The following is a 24,365-nucleotide window of genomic DNA, read 5'->3' on the forward strand; positions in this document are numbered from 1 at the left end:
AAATTTTTCTTCATCCAATTTGCCTTCCTGTTTTCAGTGATTCTTATGTTGTTCTTCTAAACTTGTCCTACCGTTCTCTGGTATGCTGTTCCTTTCTTTTCAGACTATTTTTGACCTTCTGTTTTCCAGCAGTTTCTTCCATCTCATCGTGGAGCACCTTGATATTTTGCACAATTGCTGTTAATCTACTGTTCAAAGCTTCTATTGTGTTTTTAATATCACCTCCCATACTCCTCACTTCTGCTTATAGTCTTTTAATTTCAGTACTCATACTTTCTTCTGCACTGCTGGCTTTGCTAACTACTTGTGCTATTGTTGCTTTGACCTCATTATACATCCTCGCAATGTTGTCACTGCAGTTATTGCTTAAGGATTTACTGAACTGGATAGTGCTGGCTGAGCCTTCTATATTATTGTTTTCACTCACTGAGCTTGGTGGGCTTTTATGCATTTCCCTATCAGGTTTGCGGTGCTCCTGCTGTGCTCTGAGTAGTGTGGAATTTGTAGGAGATGTCAGGCAGCTGCACGCTTCAGGAGCTGCGAGCTGGGTCTGCTGATATGGCAGGGTTCTGGTGTGAAGGCTGCTGGGCCTAACCAGAAGTGAGGGGAAATCCTCCCACCCTCTTTACAAAAATACCTCAGAGTTGTCAACTCTGTGATCAATATACCTGGAAGGTGTGGCAATGAGCTAAGGTTCAGGAACTGTGGAACTGGGCATAATAGTACGGCAGAGTTTGGGTATGGATGCTGCCAGAACTAACCTTAATCAGAAAAATGAATAAAGCAGATTTTCCCCTCCCAAAATGAGTGGGAATCATCCAATCAATTAAAGTCTTAAGATAAAAGATTTCTGCCTCCAAACTGCCCTCAGAATGCAGTGCACTATAAATTCTTCTCTGCGTTTCTATGGTGGATGGCATGCACATTTCAAACTTCTCAGCTAACAAATGCATGAGCCAATGCCTTAAAATTAATCTACCTCTATCTAACAAACTTCGTTCCCTCCTCTCATTTCCTCACTTTCTTTACACTTATATTTATCCCTCTATCCCCTCCCTTTGTCAACCATTTTCCCTCCTCCTCCACCCAACCTTGTGCCACCCCAACCCTAACCCTCTCACCGACACCCCACACAGTTCTTTGTCTCTGGAGAATCTAGACACACACAGACTTGAATCTCAGTTTATCTTAATATGGACATGGATTCTATCAAACAATTCCAATGTTCACAAAACAGATTCTTCCAAAATCAAAATTATGTTTTCCAGAAGAAAACACAGTCAACGTACACATTGATTACAAACTTGGGAGATCCTGGGAAGACAAGTTAGATAAGCTATGACCAGACTCCTGACCTATAGCAATTTCATAAATGTGAATGATGCTTTGAGAAAACACAAAGGGCAAGAGTAAATATTTTGCAAGTGGGAGCCCTGATTTAATACCAGCACCCCATTGTCCCTCATGTACCACCAGGTAGCACCCAGAGGTAACATCTACCAGGTGTGGCCCCAAAATCAACCACACAAACTAATCAACATTTTAAAATAGCATGTTATCAATAACCTAAAATAGAGTGAACAATGCCAATGAATACCAAAAAGAGAAATAAATAAATAAATAAATAAATAGAAAAAGAAAGCAAAAAAAAAAAAAAAACAGTGTTCACCAACCAGTGCTGACATGATGTGGGGAGAAAGTGACTCTCATTCATTGTTGGTGGGAAAGTCACTAGTCCAGCATTTTTGGTAAACAATATGGACATTCCTCAAAAAACTAGAAATTGAGCTTCCATATGACCTAGCAATACCACTTCTGTGAATATATTCCAGGGGTGCAAAAAGACCCAGCAGAAATGACATCTGCACTTGTATGTTCATTGCAGCACTGTTCACAATAGCCAGAATCTGGAAACAAAGTGTGTGCAGGAAAACAGATGACTGGTCAAAGAAATTAAGGTACATCTATACAATGGAATACTATGTAGCTGTTTGAAAAAATTAGTCATAAAATTTGCTTATAAATGGATGGACCTGGAGAATGTGGTATTAAGTGAAATTGGACAGAAGGAGAGGAACAGACAAAATGACTACACTCATTGTGGAATATAAAATAACATAGTATGAGGCTAACACCCAAGAACAGTAGATGCAAGGGCCAGGAAAATTGGTCTACAGTTGGAAGCCGAACTCAAGTGCTGAGGGAGAGGGCAGCTGAAACAGCAATGATAGAGAGATCTCTCGGGATTGAGAGATGTGTGCTGAAAGTGGTGGCTTCTCAAATATGATGACTTCTCAGTATCTGTTTATTACAAACCATAATGCTCAAAAGTAGAGAGAGTAAGAGGCATAAAGGCAGGAGGTGTGTATGTGGGAGGAAGGATGGGGGGGAGGTGAGGGATGTGGCAGGAGGGATACTGGATACATTGATGGTAGGAAATGTACACTGGTAAAACGATGAGTGTTGGAACATTGTATGACTGAAAACTGATTATGAGAGCTTTGTAACTGTGGATCTCACAGTGATTCGATTTAAAAAAATAACAAAAAATAGAGCTGTTCTTTTCTATTCAGTAGAATTGCAAAAGAAGATTCTTTGGGTGGCTTTACAAAGATTTTTTTAACAATGAAATGATGTTTGTCACCTTCCTTTTTGTTTGTTTGGGGGTCAAAACCAATGATTCTCAGAGATTACTCCTGGTTCTGCACTCAGAATTTCTGACGATACTCAGGGGACCATATGGGATGCCAGGTATTAAACCCAGGTCAGTCAGTTGCAAGGCAAGCACTCTACCCATTATACTACTGCTATGGTTCCCATCTGCTACTTTTAAATCATACATAAGATTAGATTTATTAGGCAGTATTGTTTCACCTAATTAATATGCAAAGCACATATATTTACCTTTTTTGTAAAGTATCTTGATTATGGTTAACATTCAGGTGGCAGCAACAGATTATTAGATAAGGAAAGTATAGTCTAATGAAAGTACAGTATTTATACACAATGGAATACTATGTAGCTGCAAGGAAGGATGAAATCATGCAATTCACTGCAAATGGATAAAAATGAAGAGTATCATGTTAAGTCAAGTGAGCCAGGAGAACAAATATTGCATGACTTCACTTACATGTGGTTTACAGAAGAATAACAGGAGGAGGGAATGCAAAGTTAAATAGGAAATAGCCAGATTACCCTTGACCTTTTATCATGCAATGGAAAGGACAGGGAAGCAAAGAAACTGGGAGAGGGAAGGAGTGGGAAGAGGTGAACAGAATACAACAGGGATTGGGTTAAGAGCCTCAAAACATTGGTGATATGGAGGTGTGGTTTATAAATGTATACATATATACATATACATATGTGGTACATGTATGTATATAGAGATATAGATATATAAACTACAGAGCCCAAAATACCATAGGCACGAGATCCAGACTACAATAATCAGACTTAAAACTGTGCCTGTTGCACTGTAGAAATGACACCTGTACCTATATATTCATTGCAGCACTATTCACAACAGCCAAAATCTGGAAACAACCCAAGTGCCCTAGAACAGATGACTGGTTAAGAAACTTTGTACACCTACACAATGAAATACTATGCAGCTGTTAGGAGAGATGAAGTCATAACATTGGCTTATAAATGGATAGACATGGAGAGTATCAGGCTAAGTGAAATGAGTCAGAAAGAGAGGGACAGACACAGAAGGACTGCACTCATTTGTGAAGTATAGAATAATATCACATGAGGCTGACACCCAAGGACAGTAGATACAAGGGCCAGGAGGATTGCCCCATGGCTGGAAGCCTGCTTCATGAGCGGAGGGCAGAAGGCAGATGGAATAGAGAAGGGATCACTAAGAAAATTATGGCTGGAGGAATCAGTCGGGATGGGAGATGCGTGCCGAAAGTAGAAAATGGACCAAACATGATGATCTCTAAGTGTCTGTGTTGCAAGCCATAATGCTCAAAAGTAGAGAGAAAGCATGGGGAATATTATCTGCCATGGAGGCAGGGGAAGGGTGGGAAAGGGGGGGTATACCAGGGATATTGTGGTGGGAAATGTGCACTGGTGGAGGGATGGGTGTTTGATCACTGTGTGATTGTAAACCAAACATGAAAGCTTGTAACTATCTCACAGTGATTCAATAAAAATAAAAATTAAAAAATAAATAAATAAATAAAACTGTGCCTGTCATAAAGGAAGGCTGGCTGGTGGGACATAACCTGGGGTTATGGAGGTTAGTCAACACAGGTGTTGGACTGGTGTTGGAACATTTTACTCCTGAAATTGAAATATGAGTAACTATCAAATAATGGTGGCTTAATATTTAATAAAATTTTAAAAACTATTAAGGTGCCAGAAACTACTATTTTTGCAACTAAAATATGGATTATATTTTTATTTGGTGATTACAATAAAAATTATAACACATTCTATAAAAAGCACACTTTCAAGAAGACAGACATTTCAAATTTAGATATAATCCATTTTAGAAAGTTTACATAGGTGTAGAAGTAGAAAGGAATTTAATTTTTTAGCAAAATTTACTTCCACTTTTAGTTCTTTAATAAAACAACTTGTAATTATAAGCAACTTTAGCTCAAAATACTCATGGAGTTTACTGGACTAGAAAAGGAGAAAAGAATGAAAAGTCTGAAGAGCACAGTTGACAAATGCACCTCCACTTAACACAGAAACATCATAAGCAGTATAAGTCATAATGAGTGACAAGATACAAAGTAAACTTAAATATTATATTGGTATTGGCTACTAGTTTAATACATAGTTTTCAGTTTATTTTTTAAGCCATATTGATATGCCAAAAACAGTAACAACAAGTCTCACAATGGAGATGGTACTGATGCCCACTCAAGCAAATCAATGAACAACAGGATGACAGTGCTACAGTGCTATTTTTAAGCCATTTCTATTTTAAGAGTGGTTCTTGAAAGCACTGAAAACAGAATTTTACAGTAATAACATAATTACAATAATTTTATGTGTTGTTTTATGATTTACTCACTATACATGAAATATATAGTCACTAATATTTTACAGTACTAACTTTTAAAAATAAGATTTCAAAAGATCAAAGAGATTCAATTAAGTTTTTTTTCATACTTTCTACAAATGAACAAAATTTGTTTCAGAAGTGGGTGATAATCACTAATAATGAAAGAAGTAGTTGAATAAAAGGAATTAATAATTGCTAGATACTATCTTAAAACTATAACATTAAGACACCTAAGGAATAGACTACTTATTTAGAAAAAAATAACAGAATATAAAGAACCATAATAATATAGAATATCATCATCATCATCATCCCATTGATCGTCAAATTTCTTGAGCGGTCTCAGTAACATCTCCATGCATCATAGCCCTGAGATTTTTAGAAGCCTCTCTTTACTTGTCCTTCCCAATGAGGGAGACTTTCAGGGTCAGGGGAATGAGACCCAGCATTGTTACTGGTTTGGCATATGAATACGCCATGGGGAGTTTGCAAGGCTGTCCCATGTGGGCAGGAAACTCTGTGGCTTTCCAAGTTCTCCCAGAGCGAGAAGTAGGCTATAAGATATCGCACGGTTATATAGAATAACCTTACAGTATTAGTTAAAAAATAGTATTTGTAGCAGGGTCTGATAAAAAATGATCCCAATAGTTTTAATAAAAGTTAGTGCAAAAAATTAGACAATATAAAGATGTTCTACAAGCAAAAATATGGCACACTCTATAACAATTTTCTGTTGTAACACCAACCTGTTCTAATTCTTGTATTCTAGCATCCTTGACTTGCAGAATTTCTAAGACTTTTCTGTCCTTAGCTTCAGATTTCTGTTTTTCTCTAGAAACAAAATATATATACATTATTATTATTCATAATTTGTAAATATTTATTTAAATTTTATATCCTGATAATATAAACTTAAAATATAGAATCATAAATTATATGAACTTAACTTTTCAATACTAATCAGAACTATATGGAAAGTTACAACCACATACAACTGCTGACAATTTCATACTGAAAGTACAGCTTACGTTTCACATTTCCATGATAAGTGGCCAAAAAGATAGTACAGAGGTTAAGTTGCATGCTCTACTTGTGGCCAGTGCTGATACAACCCTGTTATCACATGGCCCCCTGAGCAACATTAGATGCAGGTAAATGCAGGCCTGGATGTGGCCCCGCAGGCCTCTAAGTACCACTAGTAAGGCAAAAAAAAAAGAAACAATTACTAAAAAAAAAATGTTTAGGGGGCAGAGAGATAGTAGAGAAAGTAAGGCATTTGCCTTGCATACAGCTCACCCAATTTAACTACATAACACCACATATAAGTCCTGAGTTCCACAAGGATTGATCCATGAGCATCAGGCCAGGAGTGAGTAATAAGCATAGCCAGTATGGTCCAACCTCCATTCCCCTCAATACACACACACACACACACACACACACACACACACACACACACAAAGAGTTTCAAATTAATTGCAATAGCCATAATATAATCAATTTGAGGTAATAAATATAATCAATATACGTGTTCCCTGGAACACGTAAAATCACCTATCTTCCTTTAAAATGGATAGCTTTATATACTTCTTATTCCAGTCAGGATGTAAGCCAAAATCACCCACAGCTTTAGGTTCTGAATACAGCAAATCTCCATCATCAGTGTTGGCTACTATATCCAAGATATCAAAATTAAGTCTATTACGTGGGGTAAGGGTGACAATTTAGTGGCAAATCACAAAATGTTTGGAGAGAATACAGGAAAAAGTGAGAAGTAATGGGGAGCAGGGGAAAAGAGAACAATAACAACCATCTGACTTAAGATAAAACCACAAATAAAAAACACATGAAGAAAACACATACAATACCATATGTATATAACTTTATGTATGTATCTACATCGATTTATACACATATATCAATGTATATATTTAAGATATATATATACTTAATAACCCAAGGAAGTATTCACAAGAAACAAAATTCAAAAACAAATATAAAAAAGTTTAAAATGAGGATCTATGAAAGGACTAAAATTACAAACTATAGATAAAGATCAGGGAGTTTAAAAAAATTTAATCTTGGAAATAAAATTTATAACCACTGTATAAAACAATTAAATGAGCTAAACTCAAAACTAGATGCAAATAGAGAATTAGCAAAAGGAGTATACTTGAGGAGGGATTCATCCAGAACACTGCAGAGAAAAGTAATGTGGTTAAAAATATAAAAATATAGCCAAGCAGTTAAGAAATATAGACTTCACTGGAAAATGCCAACATATGCCTACTGAACTTCAGAAGCAGACAGCAGTATCTTAAGGAGATAGCAAAAGAATTTTTGAAGTAAATCACCAACAGTGAAAAAAAAACACCAAAAATAAAACCACACAAAATCCACAGTTGACACATTAATCCACTAGTTATTCAAAAGATGCTTATTGAACACTAGTATAACAGACAATGCCCTCGAGACTAATGATACTACTACTAACAAAATTAACCAAATGGCTGCTTTCATTGAATTAATATTCTAGGTCATGCTACTGAAAACAAAAAATATATATGTAAGTTAACACACAGTATGTCAACTAATTATAATAAGGACTCAGTATAACAAGGGATACCCAGTCTTAAAAGAACTAAGTAGCAAAATGAGACTGTTACCATCTTATAAAGGATAATTAACAAATTACTGTATTTATAGAAAATATATATGCCAGGGCATAACGAAAAGAAGTGACAGTCATGGAGAATTCAAAAAAGCATTATTCAGGTCATGGGCCAAGTATTAACTACAAGTGACACTGAGGCAAGGGAATGAATAATTGGCATCTCAGAACATCAAAAAAGTAAACATATTTTCATTTGTAATATAACAAGAAGTTAATATATGGTCTTATATATCCTATAAATTTTGGATCTGAATCTTAATGAAATGAAAAGCCAGAGAATCATTTTAAGCAACTTGATATTTGAAGAGTATCATATTGGCTCTTAGGTTGTATGTAAAGTTCAAGAATGAAAGCTAAGAGACCAGTTGGGAGGCAACTAAAAGAACTGAAAAATAACAGAATCATATGGTTGGGTGACTGAAACCTTAACACACGGAGGATATATTTGGTCTTAAATGAAGGTATAAACAGTTCTTCTAATAAAATTTTTAAAAGGAGGGATACAGAATTAGATACGTTGGTACATGTGGTAATGGGAAAGGATTAAATGTCTCGTCTAACAGCTCTATTTTTTCAATGATGTGGGGGAAAAAAGGGATTCTACCAAGAGTTTAGTTAAGTTTCTCTATGGTATTGCTGCCTTTAATATCCATTTGGTTTAGCTCAAGACTGAAGTGACCTTAAAGAAACATTAGCACCCTCTTGAAAGTGCATGCCACATGTGTCCCAAGATAGATAACTGCCCAGAGTCCCAAATAAAATATAAGTTCCTGATACAGATTTGCCAGGAGCCCTTATGATCAACTTTCTCCTGACCCACCAACACCATTTTCTCAAACAAATGCTATATAAGACTTACCAAAATCTGGCTGGTTTTTTCGCTTTAAATAGACCAATCACCCTTTAGTGAAGTTCCCTATTCATATAACCCAACTAAAAGAAATTAACCTAGATCTCTCTTCTCTTCCCATTCCACTCTCTCCTCTCCCCAATCCCTCCCCCTCACTCTCTTCCTCCACCTCTCCTATCTCTCTCTCCCTCCCTCTCTTCCCCACCCCTGCTTTGATCTTCAGACTAGCACCTGCAGGCATGCCAAGTAATTACTTTAGGATTTTTTGAATAATTTCTCTATTCCAGTTTATCTTGGAGTCTGTGGCTGAATAATGGCTCATCTTTCAGCACACTGAACTTAAGAGAATTAATTTTACAAATGCACAGTACTTGGCTATCAGCTCATCATGAGAAATATACTAGAAACTGGTGAGAGTATGTCTAAAACAGTATTCTAGGATATTGAACAAGTATGCATAATAATAGATGGCTACTACCAGGCAGTACTAAGAATCACTAAAGACTAGTGAGCAATAATTTATGTAAGGCCAATAATCATAACTCAAGATTTTGATTGCCATGTTTAGCCCTTGTATGTGCACCATAGTAGGTGGAGAGTGCAATAAACTATATATTGAGAGTTTACAAACTTTTATGACTAATGTTTCAACTTTATACTTTATCCTTTTATTTTTTACTATATTTTAATTATTTTATTACTTAACTATAGTTTTATCATTTTACTATATCCTATTTTGCAAGTATTACTAGCATACTTACTGTATCATCAATAGACTGGCTTTCTCTTTTACTCCATTTCTTTATTAATAGTGAAAATAAACATACTTTCAGAAGAAATAGTCAAAGTATCTATCATTTTGTTTTCAATGATTTGTTCTGAGTTATAAACTCATATACTAAAATGTATTTGATCTCTGCAAATTATTTTCACTAATATATGACCTAGGATTTCTCCATCCCTCTCAGAGAGCCCAGCAAGCTACTGAGAGTATCCCACCCACACAGCAGAGCCTGGCAAGCTATCCATGGCGTATTCGATATGCCAAAAACAGTAAGAACAGGTCTCACAATGGAGACTTTATTGGTGCCCGGTCCAGCAAATCAATGAACAACTGGACGACAGTGCTACAATGCTACAATTGATGACCTCAAAGTATCACTTGAATTTTTAATTAACTAATAGGAAATCCTGAGTATTATGAAAAATACATCATACAATCAAGGTATATGTATCAGAAGAAAAACAGACTATCTTTCCATTATATGAAGATAAAGCAAGAAGGGATCTGCCTGCAAGAAAGTTCTCACTAGGAAGTGGAATCAGAAGACACCATATTGGACTCCAGGACTTTGAGAAATAAATGTGTGCTGTTTAAGCAATCTAATTATATCAGCACAAACTAAGACAAATCTTAAAGTGATTCTTGCAAACACTAAAATCTGAGTCAAATATTTAACAACATTTAACAGTATTTAACAACATCTCATGCATATAGAAAATACAGGCCATATATTAAATGCAAAACTTTAAAATATAAAACTCTATAATATACAGACATCTAAATTATTTATTTTACAGTAAAAATATCCAAATAAACTACTATTTTATAATTCTGTTTGGGGGATTTTTTTGGTTTTGTTACTTTCATTTTGTTTGATACCCATTAGTACTCAGCACTAACTGTGGGCTTCACACTCAGAGATCACTCATCCCAGAGGACCATATGGGGTACCAGGGATTGAATCCAGGTCAGCCATGTACAAGGCAAGCACCCTACATGCTGTACTATCTTTCTGGTCCCTATAATTCTGATATTGAAAAAAAATAACAATTCCAAATAGTATAGAGATTTGTCCAGCAGCTCCTCTGGGTGATATGGGCAATCTGATATTTTCATGACAAAAAAGAGAAGTGGTACAAGAATATATTATTTTTAATATTAGAATAATGAGATTTCTAAAAAGTTGTTCAAATTCAGAGAATCACCAACCTATCTGGTCAGCTCAATGAATATATATATATATATATATATATGTGTGTGTGTGTATATATATATACATATATATTTACAAGACATTAAAAAGGGTTCCTAAAAAAAGGCACTGTCAAGAAGCTGATGATGATCAATGACTGAGACAAACTCCTGTTTCGCTAATTAGAACCACTGATGTGCAATAATGATGTGAGCTAAGAATATTTGCAGACTTCTTTAGGATGAAAAATGAAGTGAAGAGAGGCTGTCAAATCTGTACAAGTTTAAAACTCCAATCACTTTTCTCAAGAGTACTACCCATTTAAACATTTAATATTTCTGTACTTAGCCACATGAGTTACCACGCTTTTTCCATTTTTTTAAACTCAAAAATCTGAGAAATTATTCTAAGTAATTAGCAAACAAAAACTTATTGTGTTATAGATCATGCCATATATTATAGGATAAGACAGGATTATATTTTCTGGGTGTGAGCCCATTCTTAATGAGATGTCAGAATGAAATATTAGGGTCTAAAAAACATTTAACTAAATATGAAGAAATAGTATTGGTATGAATTAGGAAACAAAGAAAATGAAAAACCAAAACATACCAGTGTTGATTATTCTTAAAAGACAATAAAGGATAGTTAGATAGATAATTTCGAGTAAACAGTAAAATTCTAACACAGAAAACTTATAAAAATGAAAGTATGAAATGAGAATTATTATCAAGTTATATATTCTTTAATCCACAAATTATAACCATTTCCTATTTTAAAAATGCATATATACTGTTATTCATGAATATTAAAGTAATAAGAAACAAAAGAGTTTAAAACAACACAAATACTTTTCAAATACATTTACTCCAAAGTAAAAGCTGCTACTAAAAAAATTACCAAATCAACAGTATCTTATACTCATAAAACCCTTGGCAGAAAATATTTTTTGATGCTAAAGTATACTTAAAATAATATATTTTGCCTTAAAATCAGAAAATAAATCTTACATAATTCCGAGTTTTTAAACCTTTATTTTTCAATATAAATATATTTTAAATGTTATATATATAAGCTAAATATAAGAATCAGTCTGACACATGAAACTTGATTTATTTTTTTAAACCTATTCAATAGGCTCCAAACTAGAACAACGAAATTATGCTACCTACAACATCTAATTCTGAATTTTTAATATAGTACATTGATAAGCTATTTAAACAAAGATGTAATCACTGATTTAATATATCATAACAGTTTATATTTACTATATTATCAAATAATGTACTTTTGATAATCTATCTAGTGATACATATATGAAACTCAAAACAAAACCTTTTTGGTTTATACTTAGAGATTATTTAGTTCCTGATTTTTTTAATCCCATATATGTGTCCAGATATTTCTGCACTTCCCAACATTTATTATGTAAAATATTCACTAGAGTTGGAAAAGGCTACATATGTCTTTAATAACTGTGCAAGTATTTTTCACCCAGAATCTAGTCTCTTACAGTGATCAAAAATATCGCACTTCAGAACAGACTGTTTTAACATCTGCACATCACCAGGGTTGCCCCCAAGGATTTTTAAATGATGCCTGCCTGTGCTGAATAAAGTGCTAACTTGCACCTTGCATTTCAAACTGTGTCCTGAGCAGCCATCCAGTTGGTACAACACCAGCTGAATTCCCACAGGCCACTGTTCACTCAGGCTTGACTGCAATTATCATGTCAATATTTTGTGCTCTGATATGCAGATATGCACACATGCAAGCTGCATAACACATCTTTCTCCATGGAATGTTGACTGATGTTCGATGTTCTGGGAATTTTTAATGAAACCAGGAAATATACTTTTCTCAAATGATGACATCCTAATGATTTTACCTTTTAAAAAAAATGTATTGTTACCTCATGCCCTTCATATAAGAGACTGCTTTACTACACTTTCACAATTGTTCAATTTAAAGATTTCATATAAGTTAAAAGAATTTGTCAAACTTCTTGCATCTATAGGAAAAGTTCAAATTTGCTTCTTCGTATATTATTGCTTGTTATCTCACCTTATACAGTAGAGTGTCCAATTAAACACCTTTCTATTACTTCCTTTGACCATTCTTCCATCCATCCATATCTCGATCTACACAGTCTTGACTGTTTCAACAGGAAAAGTGCTCGGCAACAATATTTTTTTGCCCTGTGTGGAGCTGCCTAGCACTAGTGCTGCCAGATGGAAGAATTCTGGCAGCTTCTCTTCTGGGGTCTCCAACCAGCCATGCTACTACAATGCTCCAAAATGCAACCTTTTTGCAGGCTGTGTTGGTTTCATACACATGGGACAATATAGAACATTACAGCAGCTGTGAAACCCATGTGTTTAGTAGTGGAATGGAGCAGGATTTCCCAGTTGTAAGAAGTATATAATATTACATTATAAAAAAAAATCCTGCTAATTAAGCATCTAAACTTTGACTCTAAACATAAGTGTGAGATAAAATTTTATACTTAATGAAGTCTTTATACCAAGTATTTCAATAAGATTGCATGCATATCCTAAAATATATGAAAATATTTTAAATACTCATGTATTATTATTTCTTGTTCATGATTCCCATTTTCAAGGACTAGGTTTTTATTTTCAGGAAAAAAAATAATAAAATGAGGATGAAGAAGAACATTCAAAATAATATGAGAGTGAGTATGTATACTCAAAAGTACAGATAAACCTATTGGATGTTAAATATAAGAAGTAGAAGGGGGAAAAGCAAGAAAATAAAAATGGATATAGCTTTATATCCATTCTGGTATTCAGGTCAAGAGGTAGAGCACATGTCTAGAATGTGTAAGGTTCTGAGGTTTATCCCAAGAACCACCAGGGTCAGCATGGTGCTTTGAATAAGAAAATATAAAAGGCAGTATTTAATTCAAAATGACTTCAAGATTTATACAAATATAAAGCATTTAGACACAAACAAATTGTAAAATAAAATGAGTGCTGCCAGGCTTCACTGGAGACTATATAAAAAGGTTTTTCAAGTACTAGCACTGATAAACCCTTCATATTTTCGTTTAAAATTTATATATATATTATTTCTGATGGAGTGATAGCACAGCGGGTAGGGCATTTGCCTTGCATGCGGCCGACCCAGGTTCAATTCCTCCATCCCTCTTGGAGAGCCCAACAAGCTTCCGAGAGTTTCCCAACCGCAAGGAAGAGCCTGGCAAGCTACCCGTGGCGTATTCGATATGTCAAAAACCGTAACAAGTCTCACAATGGAGATTTTACTGGTGCCCACTCAAGCAAATCAATAAGCAACGGGATGACAGTGACAGTGACAGTGATTTTTGATCTCAAATACTAAAGCTCTATGTAACAGAAATGATTTTAAAAATTAGAAACTGCAAGTAAACTTGAATATTAAGGAGTAGTACTATAAAAATGCTGAGTAATTCTTACAGTTATTAACTGACTTTTATCAAGACCAAAAAACAAACTGAAAAGTTAAAAAGCCTATTATGAAATAATAACAATTGTGATGATAATATTTGTGCATTGTTACAATTCTTATACATGAATTAGCTCAAAAATAATAATAAAACCTCTATTTTGAAAACAAAGACATCTGAAAGAGAATATGTTACCTATAGTCACAGTAAGGTTAGCAAATGGGTGGTAAAAATTCCAAACCAAATGGCCTTATTGCTAGAATGATAGAGCAATTAACCATTAATCACTGAGAGAAAAACTGGCTTTTTCCCCTCTGGAAAAGCTTATGTTCTGCCTTTTAAACATTCCTTCCTTCCTCTCTGCTCTCCTCCCCTCCCCTCCCCCTCCCTCCTTTCCTGTCTCCCTCCCTCCCTCCCTCTCTCTCTCTCCCTCCCCCTCACATCTCTCTAAATTTCTTTCAGTAAAAACTATTATTAAAAACTTCTTTACAGGGGCTGGAGCGATAACACAGCGGGTAGGGCGTTTGCCTTGCACGTGGCCGACCCGGGTTCTAATCCCAGCATCCCATATGGTCCCCTGAGCACCGCCAGGGGTAATTCCTGAGTGAAGAGCCAGGAGTAACCCCTGTGCATCACCAGGTGTGACCCAAAAACAAAAAAAAAACCCTTCTTTACAAATGTTAGAATGTAGAGTTGGCATATTCTAATGGAAGCTATACAGAAAATTCTCTTTCAGTCTTAAAAAGCTGTTAAAGGGCTGGAGTGATAGCACAGAGGGTAGGGCATTTGCCTTGCACAAGGCCAACCAGGGTTCGATTCCCAGCATCCCATATAGTCCCCCAAGCACCGCCAGGGGTGATTCCTGAGTGCATAAGCCAGGAGTAACCCCTGTGCATCGCCAAGTATGACCCAAAAAGAAAAAAAAAAAAGCTGTTAAGTATTGGGTCTTGGTCTTTCTCTAATTCACAAACTTTCTATTTTATATTCTGGATGTCAGAATTGACTAAGTAGTTGATTTTAAAATGCAGATACTTCAATCTCATACTTAATCTTGATAAATCACTATTCAAATCTAAATATTTTAAAACCAAGAATATACAATTAAGTGAAGGAAATATTCAAATAAATAAGCCATTCTCTGTAACTCCTGAAAAATTATAATTAAATAAGGCACTCCGTACATATACCCTGATCAAAGTTTTGACCAACTCAGTTTTACTTCTGAATGTCTATTACTTAAATGCGCATTTATTCTTTTTTTAACTTTGATTGAATCACCATGAGATACACTGTTACAAAGGTTTTCATGAGTGGGTTTCAGTCACACAATGCTCCAACACCCATACCTTCACTAGTGCACATTTTTCCCCACCAACGTCCTGAGTTTCCCTTCTGCTCAGACACCTGCATCTAGGGCCAACTAAACAAGCTTTTGACTAGATGTTTTTCTAATCCTTCAACAAATCCTCGAATAGATATGAAAATTCATAACTAGAAATTTTAATAAGGAAGATGCAAAAGTATTTGCAATTTAAAGTCTGGTTTATATGTTTTCTCGGTCTGTTTCTAATTATCTATTAGGAAATAAATGATTTGTCACCTTTGAAATTCTTCTATTTATAGCTATCCCCAATGTAACTGATGATATATATGTGCCCTTACAAGGCAATTAAAAGACCAGTATTTTTTTTATGAGGTGATATTTTATTTTATTTTTTTTAATTCTTTTATTAATTCACCATGTGGAAAGTTACAAAGAGTTCAGGTTAAAGTCTCAGTTATACAATGCTCAAACACCCATCCCTTCACCAGTGCACATATTCCACAACCAAGAAACACGATATATCTCCCCCTTCCCCTTACCTCCCCAGCCCCCCACCCCACATGTATAACTGGTAAATTTCACTTTACTTTCACTTTACTTTGATTACATTCAATATTTAAACAAAAAAATTCACTATTATTGATTTGGAGTTTCTCCCCCCTACAGTCGATCTGCTGAAAAGAAAGCATTTGGTAATTTGTTTTCCATTGCTGAGAATGAAAAGATATGAAGTCAGGAGGCCGCACTAGCAGCAGCATAGTTTTGGATTTCTGTATTTTAGTATTCTCCTTCCCCCACCCCATGAGACACCGAGATGATGTCACATCCACCCACCATCTACTTAAGCTCCCATGTGGCCACGATCCAGAGACACACAAAGGAAACTCAGACCGAGCAACTTGTGGCAGAGATAGCCCGGGAATTGCAAAAGACCTCCTCTGTTGGGCTGCTCCAGACGGGGACAGGTGTTGTCCCTCCACCTGCCCTCTAAGAGCTATAGCGGTGACGATTTTCTAGAAGCCAGCAAGTAGCACTAGGAATGAGTCACAGTGACAGTAAATCCCAAGTCTCTTGGGACAGGAGAGGAGTAGGCCCTCCTTACCCCCGCCCCCAAGGTGACTGGGAGATGATGCCACACCAGCCCACAGCCTACTTAAGCTCCCTCGTAGCCACCATGCAGACATACACAAACAAGTCCCCGCCCGACCCAGCAACTTGCGGCATCGATGTCTTCAGACCCTAATTATTAAAATTTAAGAATTCCTAGAGTGCCCGCTCTTGCGACTGCGGGATATTATATTATATCCATAACAAACAATACAAAACACACTGTCTAGCAATTTCATTTTCGGCAGGTATGAGGGGTGGTAGGACTGGTCTTGAAATATCGAAGGTAACTAAAGCAGAGAAAGAATATTCTGCAAATTGTCTGCCACACTGGCAGGGGGAGGTATGGAATAAGGGGGTGGGGATACTGGGGATTCTGGTGGTGGAAAATGTGCACTGGTGAAGGGACAGGTGTTTGATGACCGTATGATATAAGTTCAAACATGAATTTTTTGTTACTGTACCTCACAGTAAATTAATAAAAACTGATTTTTTAAAAAAAATAAGAAAAAAATAATAAAAGACCAGTATTCTCTTTCCAGGAGATGAAGATCTAGTAAACTGATGGCCTGCAACCTAGAAGGCTCTCACCAGAACCTGATCAAATTTGGCTCCCTGGTCTCATGCTTCACAACTCCAGAACTGTAAGATATAAATTCTTGCTTATAAGCTATCTAGTTTATAGTATTTTGTTCTGGCAGCCAACACTAAAACTCCATATATACTACCATCACTTTTAAAGTTCCATGCATTAAAACTTAATCTTACATAGATTTATAAAAATTGAAATTTTATATAAATCTATAAGATTCTCATATGAGTAACTTAATTTATATAAAAATTAGTACTGAGCGGCTGGAGCGATAGCACAGCGGGTAGGGCATTTGCCTTGCATGCGGCCAACTCGGGTTTGATTCCCAGCATCCCATATGGTCTCCTGAGCACCTCCACTCCTCTCCTGAGTGCAGAGCCAGGAGTAACCCCTGTGCATCGCCAGGTGTGACCCAAAAAGCAAAAAAAAAAAAAAATAGTACTGAATTTAATAAGGACTTTAAAAAAACAAGACACTAAGACATTAAATGCAGGTAGTGGTGTTTATGCATTCAATAGTGGGCAAAGGAAGAATATGCTAATGATTGTATATTTTATCAAAATCACTTTCTTAAAACTGCTCTTTTTGTTCCTCTAATTTGTGCTTTCTTTGATATTCTAATTTATATTAGGTAGTCAAGAAAAACTTTGAATTAAGTCTGAAATATCTCATTTTAATATAAATTAGTCACGATCTATAGTTTTTTCCTATGATTTTGAGATAAAATTTTTAAAAATGATAGTAGTCATGAAAGTCTTAAAAACTAGAAAGTACAGGATGTACTGTCACTCCTGCCCTTAATATAAAAATTAAATATATAGTTAATTTTTTAAATCAGATTATTTGCATTCATTTGAGAGAAATGAAAAGGAATTATAGAGCACACCATAACTTCCTGTGAACAAAGTGATCAGAGTGGGAAAGCTACACCAATAAATCTCTAAATTAAGATGATAAAATCTCAAATAAACTATCTAAACTTTACATCACAGGAACCCAGCACTGTCTGTCACTGTCATCTTGTTGCTTATCAATTTGCTTGAGCGGGCACCAGTAACGTCTCCATTGTGAGACTTGTTACTGTTTTTGGCATATCAAATACACCATGGGTAGCTTGCCAGGCTCTGCCGTGCGGGCAGGATACTCTCAGTAGCTTGCCAGGCTCTCCAAGAGGGACTGAGGAATTGAACCCGGGTCAGCCATGTACAAGGCAAATGCTCTACCTGCTGTGCTATCACTCCAGCCTCAAAGGAACCAGAAAAAGAATAAAGTCAAGATACAACAGAAGAAAAAAATTATTATAGAAATATGAAATAGTCTAGAAATAATCTTTCTAGAAATAATAGCATTGTAGCACTGTTGTCCCATTGTTCATCGATTTGCTTGAGCAGGCACCAGTAATGTCTCCATTGTGAGACTTGTTGTTGTTATTTTTGGCATATCAAATATGCCATCGGTAGCTTGACAGGCTCTGTCCTGAGGGCAGGATACTCTCAATAACTTGCCACACTCTTCGAGATGGATGGAGGAATAGAACCTGGGTCAGCCGCGTGCAAAGCAAATGACCTACCCACTGTGAAATAATAAGCTATTTAAATAGCTCGAATTTACTGAAATAATGAACAAAATTCAGATACCCTCAACAAGAATACTAAGTAAAAGTGAGAAGGGTTACATCAAATTATAAATGAAAGTACATATTTATGACAACCAAAATATTAATGATAATCATAAAGTATCAAAATATATGCCAATATACTGATAACCTGGAATAAATAATTTCCTAGTAGCAGACTACTAGTAAGAAATCATTAAAAACATTAAAAAAGTAAAATAAATGTGTATTTGACTCAAATTCTAATAAATTTCCTTATTCTGAAATCTTTAGTAACAAATTCTAACAAACATTGAAATAAGTAATGTGAATCCTTCCCAAACTCTTCTAAAAACTAAAGAGGAAAACTGAACCCATTTTATAAAGTTAATATTGTCCTGATACCAAAACTGGACAAATAAAAAATAAAAGCTAAGATGAAATAGTACAAATTTAAGCACAATTTCTAACTGCCCATCTGAAATATTGCTATTTAATGGTACTTTCTGAAAATTCAGGCAGAACTTGAGGGTCAAGGATTATAACACTATTACAGATAAAGTTCCACATTACCTGGATTCTGTGGGACAAGTGCTCATGCATGAGGCTTGGCCCGAGCATGTGGAAAGCGGCCTAGAGTGTGGTGGTGGTGGGGTAGTGGAGGTCGGCTGCCAGGGCTGGGTCCGTTCGGGAGGGCAGGGCTGTCACCCATCCCGGTCTGGTGCACCTTTGGTGCAGAGTCCCACCTCATCAACCACCCTCCAGAACTCACGGCTGCTCCTCCCAGAAGGGAAGATAAAATGAGGCCCCCATAACCATGCCTTCAGACTCTGCACCAGAGATGCCCCAGAGGGGGGCGGATGAGAGCCCCAAGGGACCCAGCCCTGACTGACAGCTGACCTCCACTACCCCACTGCTGCCACGCTCCAGGCAGCTTTCCACACGCTCGGGACGAGTCTCACAAATGAGTGAACATATTCCTGGACCAACACATCATCATAAAGGGAAATATATATATGTAATATATGTATGTATATGGGCTGGAGCGATAGCACAGCGGCAGGGCATTTGCCTTGCACGCAGCAGACCAGGGTTCTATTCCTCCGCCCCTCTCGGAGAGCCTGGCAAGCTACCAAGAGTATTTTGCCTGCACGACAGGGCCTCACAAGCTATCCATGGCATATTCGATATGCCAAAAACTGTAACAAGTCTCACAATGGAGACATTACTGGTGCCCGCTCAAGCAAATCGATGAGCAACGGAATGACAGTGACAGTGACAGTGATGTATGTGTATATGTATATATACATATATATGTATATATACATATATATACATATATATATATACATGCCTCTTGGAGAGGCCAACAAGCTACCGAGAGTACCCTGCCTGCACAGAAGAGCCTGGCAAGCTCCCTGTGATGTATTCGATATGCCAAATACAGTCACAATAACAGGTCTCATTCCTCTGACCCTGAAAAGAGCCTCCAACCATTGGGAAAAACGAGTAAGGAGAGGCTGCTAAAATCTCAGGGCTGGCACGAATGGAGACATTATTAGCACCCGCTCAAGTAATTCGATGAACAATGGGTTGACAGTGATACAGTGATACAGTGATTACAGATAAAATGCTATATGAGCCAAATAATCCACTAATGATGCAAATCTAAAAGCAATGCAACTTTCAACTACATTCAAAGATCTTACTTGACAATTCTGCTTCATCACATTTGAGATTTTTTATATAAATGAGTAGACAGATAATTTGGTAAAGATTTAAAATGTATGAACCAATGATCCATACAAAAGATGGCAGTACTTACATAAAATATGCACTACATGCACTACTCATCAGAAGTAGCTATATAAGGAGAATCAAATGATGTTTTGAAACATTTTAGGTAAGTATTCAAGTTAGATTAAATCTTGTTTAACTTAACACAAATAAATTTACATGACTGACAGATTAAAGTGATCTGTTACACAAGAATCACCAAGAAAATAAATAAAAATAAGAAAAAGGAGCGCTCCCTGTGATTCTCAGTCAATGGAACTGCAGTTCACTATGAGCGCCCAAGGGTTACACAGGACAGCCCACTGGTGCCTCAGGGCCTCCAGGGCTACAACCACTGATGCTCAGGGGTCCATGCAGTGTCAGAGACCAGACCGCAGGTAAGATGTGTCTTAATCTCTTAGGTCCCTAGTTATGAATTTTTAACCCATAACCAAACACAATGCAGAGTCAATAAATGTTTTTGAAAATAGACTGAAAATATTAGAACAAATATTACTTGAAAAAAACAAAAACCAAAATAAATTCAGCCATAAATTCATAGCACTTCTTAATACCTACCACCATGTATTCCATTTCACTTGATATGAGATTCTCTTAACATGATAACTACTCAGTTTCTAAAGAGATAAGATGCAACTCTCTAGACAAGTTCTGTCAGACATATATATTTTGAATGATCTGCTTTATATATGAGGTTTTCAAAAATGAAAACAGTTCTCAAAGAGTTTATAGTCCACTTAGTGGGAGTGTAAACAAAATATGATAAAATCCGATGAGAGAAATTATCTTCCTTTGGGGGACATAAGAAATCGTACTTTTTCTTAGAACTAAAGAAAGAAATATTTCAATCTACAAAGAGATGAAAGAAACATGTCTTTATCATGGTAAAAAATATGTATGAGGCAAAGGAAAAATATTCCGATGTATTTTACATCCTCTGCAACTGGCTTGATGCTTGGAGCATCTTCACTGCTCTGGAAAATGATAAGATTATGTTTACATCATGCACAACTAGAGAAAATTCCACAAATGTTACTTATCAGAAAAAGTTAACTACAAGAAGATAAAACTGAACACATATTAAGTGAAATTTTTGTTTGTTTTATTTTGGAGCCACACCCAGCAGGACTCAGGGCATACTCCTGCTCCGTGTTCGGGACCACTCGTGGTGGGGGTCAGGGGACCATATGTGGTACCCGTGGTCAAACCCAGGTCAGTCACGTGCAAAGCAAGCTATACTATCCATCAGCTATACTATCACTCCAGTCCCTAAAAGCAATTTTCACAGAAATAGCTGATCCCAGTGACAATCATAAAGAAAGCATACTTTCCGTGACAGTTTAGATTTTGTGGCCACAAATACAGTACAGTGTGTAAAAAGCTTGCATTGCTAGCAACAGATCCAGGCTTAATCCCAGGTATCCTATATTGCCCCTTGAGCTCAAGCCCACCAGAAGTGATTCCTGAACCTGGAGTCAGAAGCAAGCCCTGAGCACTACCAGGATAGTCCCAAAACCAAAATGAATCTTTAGATTCTTAATTAGAAATAAAATCCCCGGTGTACCCCCGCTTTCCCACCCTCCCCCTGCCTCCATGGCAGACAATATTCCAAATATTCTCTCTCTACTTCTGGGCATCATGGCTTGCAACACAGACACTTAGAGGTCATCATGTTTGGTCCATTATCTACTTTCGGCACACATCTCCCATCCCAACTGATTCGTCCAGCCATCATTTTCTTAGTGATTCCCTCTCTATTCCATCTGCCTTCGCCCCTCCGCTCATGAAGCAGGTTTCCAGCTATGGAGTGCCAAAACTTTTTAATTTTAGTTAACTAGTTGAAGTCATGTTCTGCTTATACTCATCCAGTTTCTGATAAAATAATTAGCATGCATGGTAAGTTAACTGATTCTCAATTCTCTTTTGAGGCACTCATGTAGTAAGCATACTCCTCTTTTCTACAATAAAATTTGATAATAACAGAAAATTAAAATGCATATATAATCTTAGAATATGCATGGCAGATATTTTTTAACTTTCTACCAAAAGAAAAAATTCAACATTATAGAAAGGCAACATTATATTCACTTTAAGAATCCCCAAAAAATGAAAATATGATTAGAAAATTTTACATGTCATCAAGAGCAAGAAAACTTAATATTATTTAAACTGGCAGTAACATTAAAAGCATAAAACAATACTGACAAAATTGGAAGTCATGATGGTGCAATTAAAAATTATATCATTAAAATTAAAATTCTAGCTCCACTGAGATGTAACCCCGGTGGCTGCACGTGTGCAGCCTCTCTGCTGCTGAACGAGCATGATTCCAGAGGCCATCTAAACTACTTTCAGTACCAGAAGCTTCTTGCAGAAATGTGTCTCGACTGGGAACTAAGCCGCAGCCCCATGCTGCCCCAGGAGGGAAAATGTTTTTCTCTCTCCCCTTTTCCTTGCCGAGGGGGCATGGTGTGGCGACTGCCATCTTATGAGGACCACTAATGGGAGGTACAAGCTTGCAATAATGCAATTTCTGGCAGAAATTTCCCTGGACTTAGTTATTAAAGTACTAAAATACAGAAATCCAAAACCCCATATCTCTTCATTCTCAGCAATGGAAAATAAATTATCAAATGCTTCCTTTTCAGCAGCCCTGATTCTGGGAGGAAAACTCCAAACAATAATAGTGAGTTTTTTGCTGAAATACTGAATGCAACCAAAGTAAAGAGAAAGTAAAGCGAAATTTATCAGCTACACAGGTGGGGGGGAAGGGGCAATGGGGAGGGGGGTATACTGGGTTTTTATTTTTTGGGTGGTGGAATATGTTTACTGGTGAAGGGATGGTTGTTTGAGCATTGTGTATAACTGAGACTTAAGCCTGAAAACTTTGTAACTTTCCACATGGTGATTCGATTAAAAAAAATTAAAAAGGAAAAATTAAAATTCTAATGTTTGGGGCTGGAGCGATAGCACAGCAGGTAGGACGTTTGCCATGCATGAGACCGACATGGGTTCAATTACCAGCATCCCATATGGTTCCCCAAGCATTGCCAGGAGTAATTCCTGAGTGCAGAGCCAGGAGCAACCCCTGTGCATCGCGGGATGTGACCCAAAAAGAAAAAAAAATGTTTGAAAATTATTAAATTGCATATTTTATTAATTGCAAAATTATTAAATATTGCATATTTTATAGGTGTTTGTGTTTATGTAATAATTTTGTTTGTTTGGGGACCACACCTAGCAGTGCTAAGGGCTTAATCCTGGCTCTACATTCAAGGATGACTCCTGTGAAGTTCAGAGACCAAATGGGGTACCAGACATGGAACGCAGGTCAGCCTAGTGCAAAGCAAACTCCATAACTACTGTACTATGGCTCAAGTCCATTATTTAAAATTTAAAAAATCAAATTCAAAGATATCAAGAATTATATATATCTAGCTAGATGCCTGATATACATCAATTTTTCAAATCAAAGTGATGTACTCAGGTAGATAGGGAAAGGCCCTGGACAATGAAACAGGTCAGCAAAAGTTCTGGGAGGAAAATTCTAAGGCTTATCCACTTTGTGGATACAGATAAGACCTTAAGCAGCAGACCCTGAGGAGATTGGACCCCTGCCCATGAAGGAAACTCCTCAAATTCCCTCAGACCTCTCCCTCAACCTGAATGACTTCAGTGATTCAGCCCAAAGAAGACCATCACCACTCCCAACCTCCCTGGCAACCTCCTTAGCAACGGATTTTTACCTGGGAAGAAGCCCCAGGTGGGGACAGGTTGGAGAAACCCTATAAAAACCACCTTGAACAAAGGAAGGGCGCACGTATGCTGCCAGAGCCCGTGTGTGCTGCTTGCACCCACACGGCCAAGCGCATGTAGCACCTGAGCACATGTGTACTTTCATGCTTCATGCTTCCGTGTTTAATGCTAGGATGTGTGTAGGGGCTCTCTGCCCTGGAGAAGCCCGTGTTCTCTCTTGAATG

The 24,365-nt window shown here is 36.7% G+C and overlaps 1 protein-coding gene across 5 annotated transcripts in view; it reads right to left on the reverse strand.

Annotated features, from left to right (window-relative positions):
• The window catches only part of CNTLN (centlein), a 277,959-nt gene that overhangs the window by 206,964 nt on the left and 46,630 nt on the right, over nt 1-24,365 (reverse strand). For all 5 annotated transcript variants that reach the window (XM_055123768.1, XM_004600347.2, XM_055123767.1 and 2 more), the window contains exon 3: nt 5,770-5,854. In XM_055123768.1, coding sequence (XP_054979743.1) covers nt 5,770-5,854 — 85 coding nt within the window. The remainder of the gene's footprint in view (nt 1-5,769; nt 5,855-24,365) is intronic.

This window comes from Sorex araneus, chromosome 1 (assembly GCF_027595985.1).
Source record: "Sorex araneus isolate mSorAra2 chromosome 1, mSorAra2.pri, whole genome shotgun sequence".
Taxonomy (NCBI): domain Eukaryota; kingdom Metazoa; phylum Chordata; class Mammalia; order Eulipotyphla; family Soricidae; genus Sorex; species Sorex araneus.